This window comes from Hirundo rustica, chromosome Z (genome assembly GCF_015227805.2).
Source record: "Hirundo rustica isolate bHirRus1 chromosome Z, bHirRus1.pri.v3, whole genome shotgun sequence".
NCBI classification, from domain to species: domain Eukaryota; kingdom Metazoa; phylum Chordata; class Aves; order Passeriformes; family Hirundinidae; genus Hirundo; species Hirundo rustica.
This window is the reverse complement of record NC_053488.1, coordinates 72537781-72556302: the sequence shown is the minus strand read 5'-3', so window position 1 is coordinate 72556302 and position 18522 is coordinate 72537781. Positions and strand designations below refer to the sequence as shown.

Sequence of the window (18522 nt, the reverse complement as noted above, 5' to 3'; positions counted from 1 at the left end):
GTAATCACTCTGATTTTCCTTGCAGCAAATAAGACAAACTATCTTTGTGTTTCATCTACTCTCTCAATGTTCTAGTCCACAACTTCATTTCCCCTTCTCCAGGAGCTACTCTCCATCTGCTAACAAATAGATGTGCATACAGTGATGAGCTAGTTTGAAAACTGCACCCATGCTGATATATGTCTCCTTCCAGACGACCTCCTTTTCATGCCATTGGAAGCTGAAAAAGGAACAGTTCTGGGAAAGTTTAATTGATTAAAGCAGGTCTCTGCTCAGTGGTCTGTGGTTTTCTGTTACTTTTCTGAATTTCAGCCCAAGCCAGTCTGCACTTTTGTTACAGAAAACTGTTACATCTCTTCTCTTTATGAAGTAGCCATGAATATCAGTCAGCTATTCCTGCTAGGTTCTGTGTATAAACAGTGGTTTAAGTTTGTAGTTTTGTCCAAGAAGCTCATAAACAAGTAAAGAGGGAAAATTGTTCCAAACAATAAGAAATGTGGGCCAGCAAAGCCATGAGTGAATAGGACACTGCAGACTACCTGCCTTAGAGTATAGATGAGGTGTTGCTTACTCTAAGAATAAAGAAACAGAGCTTCGGTAATCAGGGTGGAACTGGTTGTTGGGGGGTGGGGGGGGTTGGTGTGTTTTTTTGTTTTGTTGTTGTTGTGGTGGTGGTGGTGGGTTCCCCCCCCCCCCTTTTTTTTTTTTTTTTCCCTTCACTTTATCACCTTCACAGGAAGCTGAGTAGTCATAGCTCTAAGAGCTTTTTCTGGGAGGTCAACTTTGTGTTTCCAAAATTTGTCTTGTAAGACAGTTTGTACATGCACATAATCTCAGTAACATATCTCACTTGCTGGAGCTCTTTTGAAATTCCCAATAATGCTGCCAGCATAATGCAGGATCTGGGAATCTGGAAAGCTAAGGCCTGACCCCCACTCTCGCATTGCTTTCTATAAATATGAGCAAAGCTTGGCTCTGCTTATAAGAGAGATGAATTTTCTCCGTTTCCTCCCCTTCATGTAGACCTCCATACTTGTCCATAAAACCCACTAACACCACCATGCTCCTTGGTCTGCTGTGGCAGGGCCACTCCTTGAGTGGCAGGACAGCGTTACAGCCTTTTGCAGATCAACACTGGAATCCAGTGCTCCAGTGACCTGTTGAGCTCTGGTCTCCTATGTCCCAGACATGTCCTTTGATGCAATGTTTTGTAAAGGCTGTGCGTTCACTGTCTTGTGCCATCTGCCTTCATCAAAAAGAAAATGAGAAGACAGTGAACTTAGTGGTGCTAAAACTAATCTGCTTTTAGTTGATGCAGACTAGATGGCCAAAAGGATTCCTTAATCATAGAGTCATAGAATGTTAAGGGATTGGAAAGGACTTCAAAGATCATCTAGTCCTAATCCCCCTGCCATGGTCAGGGATACCTCCCACGAGACCAGTTTGCTCAAGGTCTTATGCAACCTGGCTTTGAAAAGTGCTGGGGTTGGGGCACCACAGCCTCCTTGGGCAACTTCTTCCAGTATTTCACCACCCTCACAGTAAAGAGTTTCTTCCCAATACCTGGCCTAAGTTCATTCCTTCTTCAGTTTGTATCTGTTACTCCTGTCACTACAATTCCTGACGAAGTGTCCCTCTCCAGCTTCCCTGTTGGATCCTCCAGATACTAGGAAGTTGCTATGAGGTCCCTACACAGCCTTCTCCTCTCCAGAATGAACTGACCTAACTCCCTCACAGGGAGTCTTCACAGGGGAGGTGCTCCAGTCCTCTTATTAATGTTGTGCCTCCTCTGGACTCACTCCAACAGGTCCATGTCCTTCTTACACTGAGGACCCCAGAGCTGGATGCAGGGTCCCAGGTGGGGTCTCACCAGAGCAGAGCAGAGCGGCAGAATCCCCTCCCTTGCCCTGCTGCCCACACTGCTTTGGATGCAGCCCCAGATCCCCTTGCCTTTCAGGGCTGTGAGGGCACATTGCTGGGTCATGTTGAGTTTTTCATCAGCCACCACCCCCAAGTCCTCCTCCAGGCTGCTGTCAATCAGTTCTCCACTCAGCCTGTAACTGTGTCTGGGATTGCCACAACCCAGGCACAGGACCTTGCACTTGGACTGGTTGAACTTCATGGGATTTGCACAGCCCCACCTCTCCAGCCTGTCCAGGGCCCTCTGGATGGCATCCCTTCCCTGAAGTGTGTTGACTGCCCCACACTGCTTGGTTCTGGTGCTGAACTAGCTGAGAGTGCCCTTGATCCCACTGTCCATGTCACTGAGAAAGATCTTGAACAGCGACGGTGCCAGTACTGACCCTGGAGGGAGACCATTCATCGCTGGTTTTCATGTGGACAGGGAACTGTTTGCATGCGGCCATCCAGCCAGTTCTTTATCCACCAGGCAATCCAGCCATCAGTTCTGTGTCTGTCTAGTTTGGAGACAAGGATGTCATGTGAGATGGTGTCAAACACTTTGCCTAAGTCCAGGCAGATGATGGCAGTTGCTCTGCCACATCCATCCATGCTGCAGCCTCATCAGAGAAAATAATCAAATTTAGCAGGCATTATTTGTCCTTGGTAAAACCATGTTGGCTGTTACCAATCACCACTTTGTTTTCCATGTTTGTTTCAGCATAGTTTTCAGGAGAATCTGCTCCAAGATCTTGCCTGACACAAAAGTGTGACTTTTACTTCCTCCTTTTTAAAAATGAGGGTTATATTTCCCTTTTTCCAGGTGTTGGGAATTCCACCTGAGTGCCACAAATTTTCAAAAAAGATTGATAGTGGCTTAGCAACTTCTCTGCCAGCTGACTTAGGACCCACAGGTGAACCTCATCAGGCCCCGTGTGCATTCAGGCTCCTTAGATGGTCTTGAACCCGATTCTCTCCTACATTGTACTTAGGGTCTTCATACTCCCATTTGCCTTTCCTGACTTGGGCACCTTGGCTGGGACACTTGCCATTGAACACTGAGATATAGAGGTCACTGAGGACTTCAGCCTTCCCTGGGTCCAGCATGCGGTCAGGTTACTATTAGGGGTATACTGAGCCCTTCCCTTCAAAGGCGGTAATTTTCAGGATACGTTTCTGTAGCCATGACCAGAATCTGTGGGCTAGCTTGTTTCTTACCTTCTCCACCAGTGAGAGTTGCTGATCCAGAACTGGTTTCACCAGCTGCTGTGCTTTAATTGTTTTGTTTGCCCATTTCTCCTCCGCCCCTCAAGTGAGTTTGCTCTTGGCGGGAATGTTGAAAGGAATAAACTAGTTTGTGTTCTGCAGCACATCAGACTAGAGGAGTGTGGTTTGACTCTGACTTAGAAGTGATTCTGGTTTTGTCTTTCTAGACATGCAACTTAATACCAAGAGTTACTCCAACCTTATCTGGACTGCCTCTTTTCCAAAGATTTTCTTTTGCTAAAAAGCACTATTTTGATCACAAAATCAATACTGACTTAAAGAAGAGGGAACAAGTATACAAGGCAGAGAAATAAGCATCCAGGGAGAAACATTTATTTTATATGTATGTGCCTTGATACTATCTGTTACAGGATTTTGCCTCAAAGCCCTTTTAAATGTTATCTATGTTCTCACTTTCTTCCAGCCGAAAATCTCCCAAAAACTTTTTAGCATTTTCATCATCACACAGTCCCTATGTCATGTCGCATGAGCTCCCACTGAAGGAGAAGGAAGAGGAGGAGGAAGATTTCCTGCCTCACCTGCTATTCCCTGACAGCATTGATATGCTCATGAAAGTAGACAGGAAGTACAGAAAGAAGAAGAAAAAGCAGCAGAAGAAGCAAAGACTGCGACAATTTAATGACCTCTGGGTTCGCCTTGAAGAAAGGTAGCTAATGGGTAGGGAGAGGGAGGGTAGCTTGTCATGCAAACTGGACTTTAACTTAGATGGTTTAATACAGACCCTCAGACTTCTGTGGGGGTAGGTAGGTATACCCTGTGGACAGGATCTGACCTTCTCCTCTGCTGTGATTCTTTCTGAAGAATTTGCACGAAGTTTAAAACATAGTGGAAGCCTTGTCTAGATAATTCTGCATTTGGGTTTGAGGGATTGTGAGCTTCTGGCAGTCCTCTCTTTCATGGAAGGCTGGGTCCAGTGGTAGGTGGCATAGATCAAAGCCTTTGACCATTATCCAAAACCTGCTACATATGAGGAAACTATCATTCCTGGCATATGTTCTCCTTGCACTTGGGCAATATTCATGCAGTATTTTCAGTCTCTGTATTCTTTCAGCCTGAAAAAGTGACAGCCTAATGGATAGCAGAGTTTATATAAAAAAATTAGCGTGTTGTGGGGCAGAGGTTCACACATATTCCTTACTTTTCATCCCAAAAAGCTTACTTACCTACAAGAACTAGAGAAAAAAAAAAAAATCCCAGTTTCTCTCTCGCTACCTATTCTTGGGGCTGTGGCTGAATGCATACCTTAATGTTTCCCTCCTGTAGGATAATACACATGCCCAAATCTGCTTTCCTTTGTACTTTGTATATCTGTATCTCTGCCATACTCAGGTTGAAGGCATTAAATTTTTGTGAAACCATAAACAACCAGACAGTCTGGGGTGATGGAGAAAAGTCTGACAATTCTTGAAATGGAGCCTGTACATTATTTGGATTTTTTTTCCCCTCTGAAGAATGCTTCTTCCTTCTCCCCAAGTTACTGAGTATAGCAAGGTTCTCCTATGTCTTTCCTAGGTCCCGAGATCTTAATTGCACCACTGCTATGAGTGATACCTGGCTCAGGCTGACCACAAGTGACTGCAGCAGCTGTTCTCTTTGAGGCATTCAGCCATTGTCAGAGCTTTTAGACCACATTCCCTTCTCTACTTCTTCCTTTAGCCTTTTAAGTATTTGGGAGACAAAGGGAGACTAATGCTCATGTAGCGTGTCCTCGACAGACCTACATACGGCCTAGGATCCACCAATATAACAAGTCCTATACTGATTGCACTCAATTTTGTCTCTTAGTGTACCATTTACTTTCTATTAATGTAGTTGATACTGTCTGATTATGAATAGATTTTTGGAGTTTCTGTTGATAGTTGAAATGCTGAGGAATGTCCATCTTAATCTCCCACCCTGCCTCCACAGTGAGGTGTTGAGTGTTTTTACTCCCACAAAGCTCAGGAATTCAGTAGGCAGTGACTCTCAGATACCTGTGCACTTGCAGTATCAAGCCTTCAAAAGAAGAGGGAAGATGGGAAGATCTGCTACTGTGACCAAACTGGAGGCACATTAGGGCTGTATACTAGATGCCAGGCAGTAGTGAGGCTAAGGCAAAGCAAATGATGGCAGCCTAGAAAACTACTGCATTAACATGGGAGCAGCAAATGCTGCTTTTCTCCTCTTCTTTGTATATTTCCTTTCTTCCCCTACCATTTAAGTGGACCTTTGTGCTAGAAACTTACCCCCGGTCAGTGGTGCTAGGTGACAAATGCTTTGTAGGGGTGACTCCTTAGCAGCAGAGAAGAGCTTAAACGCCTGGAGGTGGAGATGTTGCACGGCGGTGCTGGGGAAGACAAAAGATGCCTGGGAGACTGCTGTGCCCGTAGCGCTGAGGGAAGGCAGCTGCCCCTGCGGCGGGTGCCCCACCCTTCTTGCAAAGCCGCGGATGTCTGCTGGGCTGTCTGGGCTGGGCTGACAGCCCCACCTCGCGGCGCGTCCCATCCCAGGGAAATCCAGCACCTCTGGGCTCCAGCTCGCCTGTGCAGGCAGGGCATGTCTACTGGCACTCTCAGCCCTCGCTCTAAACATTCCTCAGGGTGTGCAGACACAGGTAAAGCTGTCGGTTTTCTCACGAATGGGCCATTTACAGCTATCAGGTTTACAGATGGGCTTGATGACCTTAAAGGTCTTTTCCAGCCTATATAATTCTAGGATTCCTCCTGTGAGCCTGAAAATGTGAAAGCTGCAGCTCAAGGGATTGAATAGTGTTGTAGTGGGCTTGTCAGATTGGCCTTGATTCGTGCCTCTGTATGCATCAGCTGCCTGATATATTTCCTTGATGTGCTGCCAGCTGGCTTCTCTCTGGCTTTTGTTCAGATCTTCTGGGGAGCCCTTTGGGTAAGGAAGAGTAAAGTGTTTTTGAAAAGGATAGTAATTGCTTTTGATTTCCCAAAGCATTTTTGCTTAGTGGACTGAAATAAGTCAAGAATGGTGCACAGCAGCTGAGGATTGGGTGCAGAAGAAACTCAGGTTTTGTATTTGCCAGGTGGACTTGTTTTTATTTTTGTAAAGATTTGTCTTCAGGCTCTACACAACACTGTGCGGTCATCGGGGCTGTCGTTCACACAGCTGTGGTGTCAAGTATTGCTTTCAGTCCATTGCCAGAGAAAGCAACATCCCATGTAGTATTTGACCCTTCTGACTCTTGGCCTGCTTGTGGAGTGTGATCTCCCCCAGGTGAGGTCAGTTGGTGTTTGTAGCCTGGAGCATACAAATTTCTCTCCTCCATCATGTATTGCCATTGTGAGAGCTCAGCTTATGTACGCTGTAATTCAGTTCTTGCTCATCACAATGTCAGAGTACACTCTGCTACTGGGAGATACTCTGGAATGTGGTGATCTAGGATGTGTTGCTGGAAGCCATTCTTCCTCTGATTAAAATATGTCATATACATCTTTGTAATTCCTGACCCGTAAAAGAGATGATGCAGTATAGGAACAAGGTGGGTCCACAGTAAGGTGCATGAAGCATGGCTGAGGAAGACGTACTCAGAAAACAGGTCCCTCACTCCAGCTCAGCAAGTGCCCTTGCAGTGACGCTCCTCTGCAACAACACTTGTTTTGTTCTTATCTATTTTCTGCTTAGCTGACAGGGGCTAGAAGTATGGTGATTTTACCCACCTGACTGACTGTGTGGGAGCAGTGGGCAAGCTGGGTAGACTTGAGACAGGGCAAGTATTTTGGTGCTGTCATCACCCTCCTCACTCTCTTTGCTGTTCTTCCTCAAGTCTGCCTCACAGTTTGGCTGAGTAGCACCTCATCCTTGTGGGAACTGTCCATGTGTGAGGAAGGGACAAGACAGCACTCTGCCGTTTAGGAGGCATAGACTTTTGGTCGGTGTGTGACCTGTACAAGAGACCATTCACATGGACCCAGAAAACTGACAGTGGATCATGGATGCTAACCACCTCCTGCTCTGTAGCTGTTGGGCAGTTGTGGGCTGGGTGAGGACTGATGTTCTTCTCTTGCCTTGCAGTGCTACCGATCCTCCTCCCCGGATCCGCATCATCAATGGCTACATCACGGTTGAGCCCCAGCCTCGGGGCCACGGACAGTCCAGTCACACTCGTGCAGACACCAGCAGTGCTCACCAGCTTTCCCATCCTCTCTTCCTTCCGCTACTGACTTTGACTTTGCATAAGATAATGCTTCATTGAAACACAGGAGGACCCAAGCTGCAAGACTCTTGCCTTAAAAATCAAAATAAGAAACTTACGCAAAAGAAGAAATAGAAGACTATGAGTAGGACACCTCTTCTTTGGGCTGTTCTTAAACTGCCTCCTTTTCCTGAGTCCGGATCATTAACTCTATTCTGGTTTGACCTGCCCAATACAGGAGAAGATATTTTAATGAAAGTATTATTTATCCTTCTCTTGCAGAAGAATGATTTCATGTTATCCCATAATACTTTGGGGAGATTATAATGTCGCTATAACATAGCTGTTGTTTAGCTGTTTGAGCCCATCTAAAGTACGTATTTTTCACCTTCAGTGCCTTGTAAAAAGATTTACACACCACTGACTTGTTTATTGGAACAGAATATTTTGATCATATGAGCACAGCTGGGAAAGAGAGTTGGTATTTACTGTATGTCTCTACTGGTAATGCTTTAAATTCTTGCTTGTTAGGGCTCCAAATTACAGATAAAGTTTCATGACAACACCTGCAATAGAATAAAACAGTGAAGACTTGTGGACTGAATGTTTCTGCTGTCTGTTTGGTGCTATTTAGGATGAGTCCCCCTGAACCTCTAGTGACCAGGCAAGTCTCGTAAGTGCAAACTAATGTACATTTAAGAGAAAAAAAAAAAGAAAAAATCAGTGGGAACTTCACAAATGGTGATGTTGGAGTCTTCCAAAATAAGTTCTCAAGAGGTGATCTGCACAATTAAGACCTAATTCCAGAAAATCCTTTCAAGTTTTCCACTGAGTTCGTTGCTCAGACTTTCCAAATTGCTTTAAATCCTTTGATGTCTGTATGAAGTAGATGTGTTGTTGACTGTTGAACATAAAGAAATTTGGAAGTGGAGATGAATTTTCTATGTTTATACAGGACATCCTCTTGTGATCACAATTAACTCAATACGTGAGCAATATTTCACCCCCATCTCTTAGCAGGGTTTCATTGCCTGGGAAGATCTCCTAAGTTTCACCCATGGGTGCACTTAGAGCCAATGTGTTGAGCTTAGTAACTTGGAAACATAGTAGTCATTTGCCTCAGTGAGACAACAGCCTTCAGGTTTCCTTTCCTATACCTTTACACATACTTCAGTGCTTCCATTGCCTGTGAAAAGTAGTTCGTTTTCATACCCTTGTGTAGCATGTTAGAGAAGGAACAATAAAGGTTCCAGACTTCCTAACAGACTTTTCATCTCTTGATCTAAAATTTCAGTCCACCTTCCAGAAGGGCTGAACCTGAGCACAGCCTCGCTATGTGTTCGCTGAGGAAAGCAGAGAAAGGAGAGGCTGTGTCACAGTCAGCAGCAGCACTATGAGAAATGAAATGTGTCTGGGCCACAGCAGAGGACAGCACCATCTTGTTGTGTATTCCTTCCTACACATAATACTGCAAGACTTTGAGTACCTCAGTGCATTCTGGCTTCCTTGGCTTTCACAGCAGCCAGGCTGATGGTCTTCTCACTCAACTCTCTCTCTCTCTCTCTGGTTGATCTTCCACTGGTCATAGACCTGGTGGGGCTGGAGCTTGTGTTCCTTGACATGAATATGACCTGAAAGGAGCAGATTGTATGAAGTGTAGGTTACTTACAAAAATGCACTGCAGGCCTGACAAACTGGAAGCATAGGATCATAGAATGGTTTGGTTTGTGATTTGGTTTGGAGGGGACCTTAAAAGTTCATCTCATTCCACCCCATTGCTGTGGGTCAGGACAGCAACAACCTTCCACTAGACCAGGTTGCTCAAAGCCCTTCCTTGAACATTTCCAGGGATAGGCCATCTACGCCTTCTCTGAACAGCCCATTCTGGTGTCTCATCATCCTTGCCTATTGACCAGCATATCTGGCCACCACAAATGTCACACCAGAGCATGTACTGCACTTGCTAATCTCTGCCTTGGTATTGCTTCTCCTCTCTCTGACCTCTGTCCTTAAGAACTGCATGACAGAAGTGTGGCACAAGTCCAAAGAGCACTGCAAGCACTGGGAGAAAGTGGTTGAAGCAGTTTTCATTTCTTTTCTCCATTACAAGGCTGCTGTGTAAAATAGCCTGCAGGCTGGCTTTTCTCTTTTAGCCCCCAGGCTGCCTTTTCTCTTTGTTTTCTCCTCCGTGGTGGCTCCTGAGCTTCATCTCTGTGGGGGTAACTGGGTTGAGTGAAACAGCCATCACTGTTTTTCTTAGGTCGGCATGAGGAAAGAGTAAAAAGCGCTGAAATAACAAAGACCTGAAGTAGTACTGTGGATAATTCAGTTCTGGTGGTGTAACTCATTTTGTAGCCTGTTTCCAAGTGCCTGACTGTCAGAGAAATAGAAATGTACTTAAACTGTGATGGACTGTGTGCCTACAGAGGCTACATCCTGGGGGTCTTTCTGCAAAGTAATCAAATAAAGATGCTTTTGAGGGTCTCATGGACTTGGGTTGATACCTGTGAACTGAACTAGTTGTTGCACTCCCTCACTTTTCCTTTCAGATCTGTCATTGCTGATTGTGCTCTCTGCTCCTCCCACCCAGTAGCAGCTGGATAGTACCAGCAGGACGTCAGAGGACCAGCTTTCTACACGTGGACACCCAGTGGAGGAACTGCTTCTGACCTCCTAAGAAAAAAATGGAGCAGTGCTACTGCCACTTCTCTCAAACGTAGCTCTGAGATTAAAATGTTGGTTAAAACATGTTTTCAGCTCTTCGGTAGAGGGGATTTGGAGCCAGAGCTCCTCCTGGTGGCCTCTTAACCCCCTCTGAAAAGGTGGCTAGGGAGACATCTCTATGGAGATGGCCTTTTTAAAGAAATAGTAGTAATCAGATATTTTGATGATGTTCAGATTAGCAGTAGAACAAAATAAGATGCTGTCTTTTCAAGTTGTATTGCAGTAGATATACAGCTGCATGCAGTCATGCATTATATTATTTTGATTTTCCACCTGCTTTTTAGGTCATCCCAGGAAATTCACTTCATATGTCTGATTTTAATGTAGTGGAATGTTATAAGTATAAGCTCACTTGGCCCACCCCAGAGCTTGGTAGCAGGCAAGGCTGTTCTCTGATATCTTCCAGTGCGGGGTTTGGACGTCAGTTGTATGTGGAAGACGCATGAGTTTTGTGCTGGACTTTTGCTGCAAACTTGATAATTATTTGCCAGTATAGCTTCAAGGATATAAACTCACACCTAAGTGGATAAAATGGACAAAGGCCTTTAAAAGTATTGGAGCAGAAATGCTGCAAGCAACAAGAATCTTGAATATCAATCTCCTGCCCTGGAATTGAAGGTAGAAAGATGTGTAACACAAGTACAGCAGCCCTCTCTCTGTCTTGGGGACTTAATGTTTCTGAGCACTTTGCTGCTGTGCAAACACGCCAGCTGTTACTGAGAGACACAAAGCAGTCACACGGAGAGAGATTTTCCAGCGCAGAGGTTCCTCCGATCCGGCTCAAGGCTGCGTCCAGGTGGAGAGAGAGCCTCTTTGTTTATTTCTTACTTTTTATACATTTGTGGGTCTAGCAGAAGATTGGCTTCTGGGGTTTTTCACCTTTCAGCCAAGTGGCTAAACCAACTGTCAGTTACAATTGTTTTCAGGTTAGAAATATGCAAACAAAGGACAGAGAATGAAAAACAAAGGATTTGTTTATGTTACATATGTGGGAAAAAGGTAGAACCACTTCTAATATTGTACAGTAACTAAAAAGATCTGACTCCATTTTGTGAAAATTCCAAAGGCTATAAAAAACTCAGAAAAACCAGGGTAACACCCCAGCCACTCTGGAAACTTCATTGCTACATAGACATCCCATACCCGGGCTCCTGTGAGACGTGTATGTACACAGGCTGCTTTCCCCACAGCATGAGTGCCACCTTCTTGAATGCCACACAGTGCTGCTTGGGTTTTTTGCGGTGTTGTTAGCTGACACTGCTACCTATGAAACCAGTATGGTAATCAAAATACTGCTTGGCAAAGGAACTTATTCTCTAGAAGGTGACTTGGGACCAGTGTCACTCTGGTGAGGTTTGCTCATATTAACAGCAATACAAGAAAATACAGAGTCTTTGAAATAGAAATCACCAAACATTGCCTAGGATGCATTCATATTTTGTCAAAGGATCATAGGCTGGCAGAAAGGCCTCTTCAAGTTTGCTTAAGCTTTTTCAGGCTTGATGCCTAAATTGTCTGGATGTGTGGAAGCTTACACATGGTAAAAGTACTACATTCAGCAGAATTTACTGCATGGTTTATTTATTTATTATTGTGGGTATACTTGTACATTATCTGCTTGGGAAGTAAAGCTGTAATGTTGGAGTTAGTTTCCATGGTGAGACTCAAATTTGAGGAAAATAAGTTGTGTTTTTTTTCAGAGTTCTGGAATTTTTTTTTTTTTTTTTTTTTTTTTTTTTTTTTTTTTTTTTTTTTTTTTTTTTTTTTTTTTTTAGCCCAAGAACTGTGTACTATAAAGGTAATCAGGCAAGTAGAGCAGTTTGCAGAAGAGTTGGCAAATACTGTCTCAACAGTTCATCACCTAGTCAGCAGGAATGAGGAATGGAAACTGATAATCCATGAAGTGTTCAGGTGCACCACTGTGAATGAATACACAATAAATTGCCCAGGAATTATGACATCAGTCATGAAGTAGTGAGATTGGTTCATAGCCTGAAAATTGACAAAAAAATCCTTTCCAAAATTTCAGTGGCAGCTGCTAAAAAGAAGCTGAATATTCTTCAAATACCCAGTGCTTTCCTGAATTTATCTGTTTTGTCTAGTCTGTTTCCTCCAGTAATGTGTTCAAGCTCTATATGGAGTTTCTTTCACCTGAATTTCATTAAAACTCAAATTTGTTTTAAATGTTTTTCATGTTTGCAGTTTAGCAACTGCATTTCTTAATGTGTCAGTTCTGATTTTTTTTTTTTTTTTCCCATGCAGAGTAAGTGTGCTGTACAACTGGAGGTGTGTATGTCTGTTCTGTGTGCGGAAAAACGTAATGCGTTAGAGGTCTCTGTAGCACCTCTGCCTTGCCACACACCATCTGTTTGTACTGGCATGGCCTACCCCTCTGCCTATCCACCACTCCCACCTCAATCCTTTTGCGTGCTTCACAAGTCTCCTACTCACAATTTCATACAGTTAACAGATCCATAACCCACATGCTGATCCCACAGGTCCCATACAATCACAGGTCCCCTCTGTTACCAGCGCTGCTCCTCTGCCTACTCGATACCTCTGCTCACACCCGGCACCTTCTACTTGCTGACAGGTACAATGTGAGGTTTGCCAGTGAGGTACGCCCCACACCTGCACACTACGGGTTGGCAGAAGATACAGACCCTCTTCTACCCTTGGCAAATGGTGCCATGCACATGTGCCTATGATTTGAGGTCTCGCTCAGCAGTCGGAGCTGAGCCCCTCACCTGCTTTGTTCTCCCTCACAGCTACTGTTTTTCAGGATGCCCACTGTTCTTGTCATGGTAGCTGCTGGCAAAGACCACCCCGCCCTATATTTTAGGGAAGATTTAATAAAGAGGATAGGACCAACTTCATTGATCAGGTACAGGGTATGTTCAGACAAGTGTACTGACCAGCAAACCAGTCCCTTTTATACCACTTCCTGTCTACTCCCTTTCCTTGTTCCTTCCCAGTCCCCCTTCACTAAACATTCTTGTGTAAATTTTTCTTAGTCACTATATCTCTTCCCTTGGATATTTTAAATCCTCACAATTCTCTTCTTCTCCTCTTTCTTATCAGCTATGAAGGTGGCCATCTCCAAAGCTGGGCCTGGAAGTTTCTCTCAATCATCAATTAATAGCTAGAAACTTTTAATCCTTAGCATCATCATTCTTACCTGTCAGGTTTGTCTTTATGTGTTCTTGCTTATCACTTCCCCTTTCATTTATATTCATTTATTCCCCTTTTGCCCTGAATAGGTCCTTGATTAACCTTATTTGGACAGATGCTCTTACCTTCACATGCCTACAGCACAAGATATTTTCCCAGCAGAGTGACAAAAAGACAAGTGATTGTTATTGTTGGCTACTTGGATTTGAGTAATGGGAAGAGTACAGCCCAGGGCAAAAAGAGTATCAAACCCACCTTAAAGCTTCCTTTGCTGAAACCAGATCTATGTTGCTAAACCCAAGAAACATAACTGTATTCCTGTCTTTGAAAGTCCAGCATGGAAGGAAAAACTGCAGGTGATGCAGTTAAGAGGCATGACGCCTGGATCTGATAGCTTGTCTGACCTCATGATGCAGCAGTTGCCACCAGCACCTTGTACTGAGCCCAGTGGAAACAAATTACAGCATCTCTTTTTTTAGCTTACTTGTAGCTTGTGAATGATCTGTAGCTTGCTGGAAGCATGGCTGCTGGATGACTCTCAGAGCAGATATGGGGATAACCATGTGGATTAGAAACTTGTTTGTTTAAAACACATCACTTCTGAATTGATACTGTACCTTTAACCTGCTTTCTCAAGGTTCCAAACTGTTTATTGGTAAGTTTAAAATTGACACCAACAGAATTGACCACTTACAGCAGTCAGGCATTGAGAAAATGGAAGCAAATACATGATGTATGCCTTTTGTGGTAATGCCTGTCTGATCTCTGGGATACATCCTCTTGACCTGACCAGGATTTTTCAAGGAAACTCTTGCATAGTTATTGATTGTCCATAAACCAGATGTTCAACCATTCACAAAGATGCCAGAATATGCAGTATGCCTCAGCTAACACTAGATGTTGCCCATGTACTTCAGAAGCTTCATCATGCAAAAAGAAGTGGTCTTAGGACTTTAGAGAAACTACCTTAGGTACATGGCTATGGGCTTCTTATTTCAGAATTATTTCAATTAGAACTACAAATATATTTCTGCCTCACTTTAAGTGGTGGTTCTGTGTTCTTATTCTTCTCACCATTGTTCATATCTGGCTAATCTGGTCTAAATGGTAATTTAAAAGGAAACTCTTACCTGCCTTCTTAAAATTTCCTTTATTTATTTAATTTTTTTTTTTTTTTTTTTTTTTTTTTTTTAACCTCTGTATGAAGCTGTGCTACCCAGGGTGGAAATATGCACACTGTAAGTGGATGTGGCAAAGTTGTTACTGAGGCTTTAGTACATCCTCACTATTTTCTGTATTTGTGCCCTCTGTCTTGTTCTGTTTGTCATCTTGTTCTCTCTTGAACAGAACAAAGTATGTGGTTAAAACTCTGAAGTGGGATGCTGGAGTACTTTGTTCAGATTCCTGCTCATCCAGGCATCATTTACCTGTTTTAGATTAGTAATTTTGTTCTATTTGGGCCTTGCTGTCTCTTTTCTTAAGAAGGTGCCTAGGAGTGCTTCCTCCCCACATAGGGGTGTTGCATTCTTAAATATATATCTAAGTGCTTGAATGGGACTGATAAAATTATGTGGGATAAAAGTACATTTAGAGATAAACCCATTAGAGTAATTACCTGTATTAAAGCTGAGAAGTCTATCCCACAATATTCAGCTCTCTAGAGTGTCATGTATTTGGAGGAATTAATGGCTAGTGTACATTCAGTCCTGGCAGCCAATTCCTCTGAACTCTGGCCAGACCACTGCTCTCGTTCTTTTGAGGCATACCTTGAAGTCTTAGCCATATGCAAATCCTTTAAAGTGCTTTAATCATGACTCTTTCACATCAAATAAAACCGCAGGAGCCCTGAATTCCATCCAATGACCATAACTAAACATCAGGCTGGCTGTATATTACTACCCTGCTGTAGGAGACGCTGTGCTATTTCTGTCTCCTTACCTGTGAGAGAAAGCCACTTTCCACACCCAGTCCTACTGCCTTTCTATAAGAAAATCTCTTCCTTTCTGGTGTGCTGACAAAAAGTATCATCTGTGTTTCTTAGGTTTTAATGCTCTGCTTGGGATTTATATCACTCTTGGTTTTTATTTCAGTTATTCTCCCAATGGAATCAAGGTGCTGCGTCTTGATTCTCAACGTTATACAGCATTTCAAAGTGTCTGGACGATAAATTCATGTACTCTGTCAGACATGCTCGAGGCCTGAATGTCTGGCAATTAACAAGCAATACATATCTACCTATACCTACCTGGTGCATGTCCTCCTGCTTACTATATTGATTCATCTTGCCCACAGAAAGAGGTCCCTAGCAAAGTAAACTCAATTACCCACTTGTCAAGGATCTCTGACTTTACAGAGAAATCTCACCAGGTCATTTTCTTTCTCTGGACTGGTCTGTGAATGGCTTCTCTATAGTCAGACTGGATTAGAAAAATCTACAGCACAGACTTTATCTGTTAGAAAAGAGAAAAGAGAAGATTTGACATTCAATAGCCACAAAGTTAGACAGCAAGAGTGTTTGAACTATTGTTGTGGGTTTCTCCTGGCAGGCAGCTGAGCCAGACAGCCAGTCTTGCTCAGTCCCCTACAGTGGCATGGGGAGAGAGTTGGAAGGGTAAAAGTGACAAAACTTGTGGGTTGAGACAAAGACACTTAGGTAGGTAAAGCTAAAACTATGTGTGCAAACAAAGCTTCAGCAGGCAGATGTTCAAATATCTCTGGGAAAGCAGGGTTTCATCACATGTAATGATTGCTTGGGAAGACAAATACTCTCTTGGGAAGACAAATACCCTAACTCCAAATGCTCATGCCCCTTCTCCTTTTTTTCCCCTCAGCTTTATATGCTAAGCATCATACCATACCATATGGAATACTGTTTTGGTCACTTGGGGTCAGCTGTCCAGTTGTGTCCCTTCCCCTTTTGTGAACTCCCCTCCTGCTTGTTGGCCAAGCACCCTGAGAAACAGAAGAGGACTTACATTTTTCATGCACTGTTCAGCAGTAAATAAAATACATGGATGTCATCAACTCTATTTTCAGCACCAATCCATAGAGCCATACAAAATATTAGGTAAAAAATTATCATTATTAAGTAAAACCCAGTACAACTATGGAGGAATATATTATACATGCATCTTGTATAGTTTTGTTTGAAGTTGCCAAAACTTTGTTCTTTTTATTTAACAGATAATATATGTTTCAATTTTAAGTAAAGATGTCTAAGAAGCTCTCTCTGACATCCTTCTGTTAGAATGAACATTGCATTTGACAGATATTCAAATGAAGGGTTATGTAGTGCTGTCAATAATACCAGCAGTCCAGGAGAAAGTCTGGTTTGTATGTTTCCCAAAAACACACAAACCCAAGTGCCTTGAGATTTGTGCATAACACAGAACTTCAAGGCAGAGCAAGGAAGGGAAAGCAAGTTGTGAGTGTGGAACCCTTGAATGCTGGAAGATTTAATAATGCTTTAATAATGCTTTAAAGATCTGCAGTTGAATCTGTTTCATTTGTAGACTTAAAATTTTAGGGCAAATGTTGTCTGAATAGTTATTTCAGAACAGTGATTGTGACTCATTTGAGGAATATTCTCTATCATGATCTGAGTGAGGATGACCTGCTGCCACCTTTCCCACCTGGTGGGAACTTTTCTGTACTTGCTAACATAGGTTAGATGATTAAGGGGCTGGAGCATCTCTGTAATGAGGAAAGACTGAGGGAGCTGGCCTTGTTCTGACTCAAGAAAAAAATGACTGAGATGGGATTTCACCAATGTCTATAAATATCACAAGGGAGGGTGTCAGGAGCATGGATGAGACCATCTTCCCAGTGGTGCCCAGCAATAGGGCAAGAGACAACGGACAGAAACTGATGCACTGACTTGAGGAGGAACTTGGTTTCTCTGCAGGTGACTGTGCATGGAACAGATTGCCCAGGGAAGATGCAGAGTCTCTCTCACTGCAGATATTCAAGAACCACCTGGTTGCAATTTTTTTGCCAAGTGCTCTGGGATGAAGGCGCTTGAGCAAGGAGGTGATCTAAGTGATCCCTTTCAACCTGAACCATTCTGTGATTCTGTTTATAGTAACAGTGCTCAGAACTGGAAATCTCAGTTCCTGAAACAGAACTCTCTGCAGTACAGGCCTGTACAATAATTGAGCATGTTACTTTTCTTGTGTAAGTTACTATGATTAAATGTATCTCAAGCCTGTAATATTGTAGACCTCTTCAGGGTCTGTTTCTTTCTACTGACAAGTTAAACTTTGTGGTCTGTATTCAGAGGTTGAGGGGTGGGTAGAGAAGCCTGCTCAGAAATTCGTAGCACCCATCTGTATATAGAGTACTGAAGTGAAAACATCATCAAATGCTATGTAAGAAGAAGAATGGACGGAGAGCAGACTGTTCTACTCTTGGCAGCCCTATGTGGTACAGAAACCTGGAAAACTTGAGCAACTAGTCCCAAAACTGTTTTTATGATAAGGACAATGAGTACACAGAGGCATAGGACAGGCTTATGTTTGTAAACTTTCTCAGCTGTCAACAGTTCTTGGCTTTGGCACTTCTTTTCAAAGCCAGATGTAATTTTTGTGTACTTAGCAACATCTTACAGATTTCTCTTCCATAAACTTGCCCCATCTCCCTTTAGACCCTTGTAACAGTGTTTGCAGAATGTTTTCTCAGATGTTTCCCCTGACGTACTTGTTCCTATATGAAGAAGTACATCCCTATTCATTTTTAACAAGACTTTTGGTAACTTTATATGTCCTTGAAAATAGCTGAACTGTTTTCAAATGAAAATGTTCACAAGTAGTATCACCTTGGGCAAAGACATAATGTATATGTTGTATAAGCTTTGGAAAATATATTGTATTGGCTTTGGAAACATTTGAACACAAGCTCCTTCATCCTCGTCTAAAAAATACATATTTCTAAAATGTAGCTTTATCTTGGTAAATTGTATTTATTGGCTGGCAGCCCTTGTAGCTAACACTGCTTGACATTCAAAATATAACACAAACTCAGTGACATGGGTCTTTGTCATATTGGAAAAGTTACATGGCAGCCTGGAGGAACCTGGAGGTTCCCAACTCAGACAGCTGGAGAAGGTAATTGGATGCCACTGGCTCAAAGCTCTGGCATTTTCTGTTAGTTCTGTTAGAGTTTTGGTATCATAGCTCCTTTGTTGCACTACTGCTTTCACATCACAATCTGTCTGCTGGAATCCAGAGACCTTGCGAAAAGACTTGTTGGAAGAGATCCAACTACAGCTTGTGGAGAGCCCCCACAGGGCAGGTGAATGCCCAGAG

At 43.1% G+C, this 18522-nt stretch overlaps 1 protein-coding gene across 6 annotated transcripts in view; it reads left to right on the top strand.

Moving 5' to 3' along the window:
* Positions 1-18522, top strand: part of TRABD2A (TraB domain containing 2A) — a 124825-nt gene that overhangs the window by 67329 nt on the left and 38974 nt on the right. For 2 of the 6 annotated variants that reach the window (XM_040090359.1, XM_040090360.1), the window contains exons 6-7: positions 3590-3832; positions 7204-8162. The exons of 1 other annotated variant lie outside the window; for it this stretch is intronic. In XM_040090359.1, the coding sequence (XP_039946293.1) occupies positions 3590-3832; positions 7204-7384 (424 nt within the window). In that variant the 3' untranslated portion in view covers positions 7385-8162. Of the gene's footprint in view, positions 1-3589; positions 3833-4698; positions 4817-7203; positions 8163-18522 lie in introns of those variants that run through there. 3 more of the 6 variants (XM_040090363.1, XM_040090362.1, XM_040090361.1) reach the window with 2 other exon arrangements.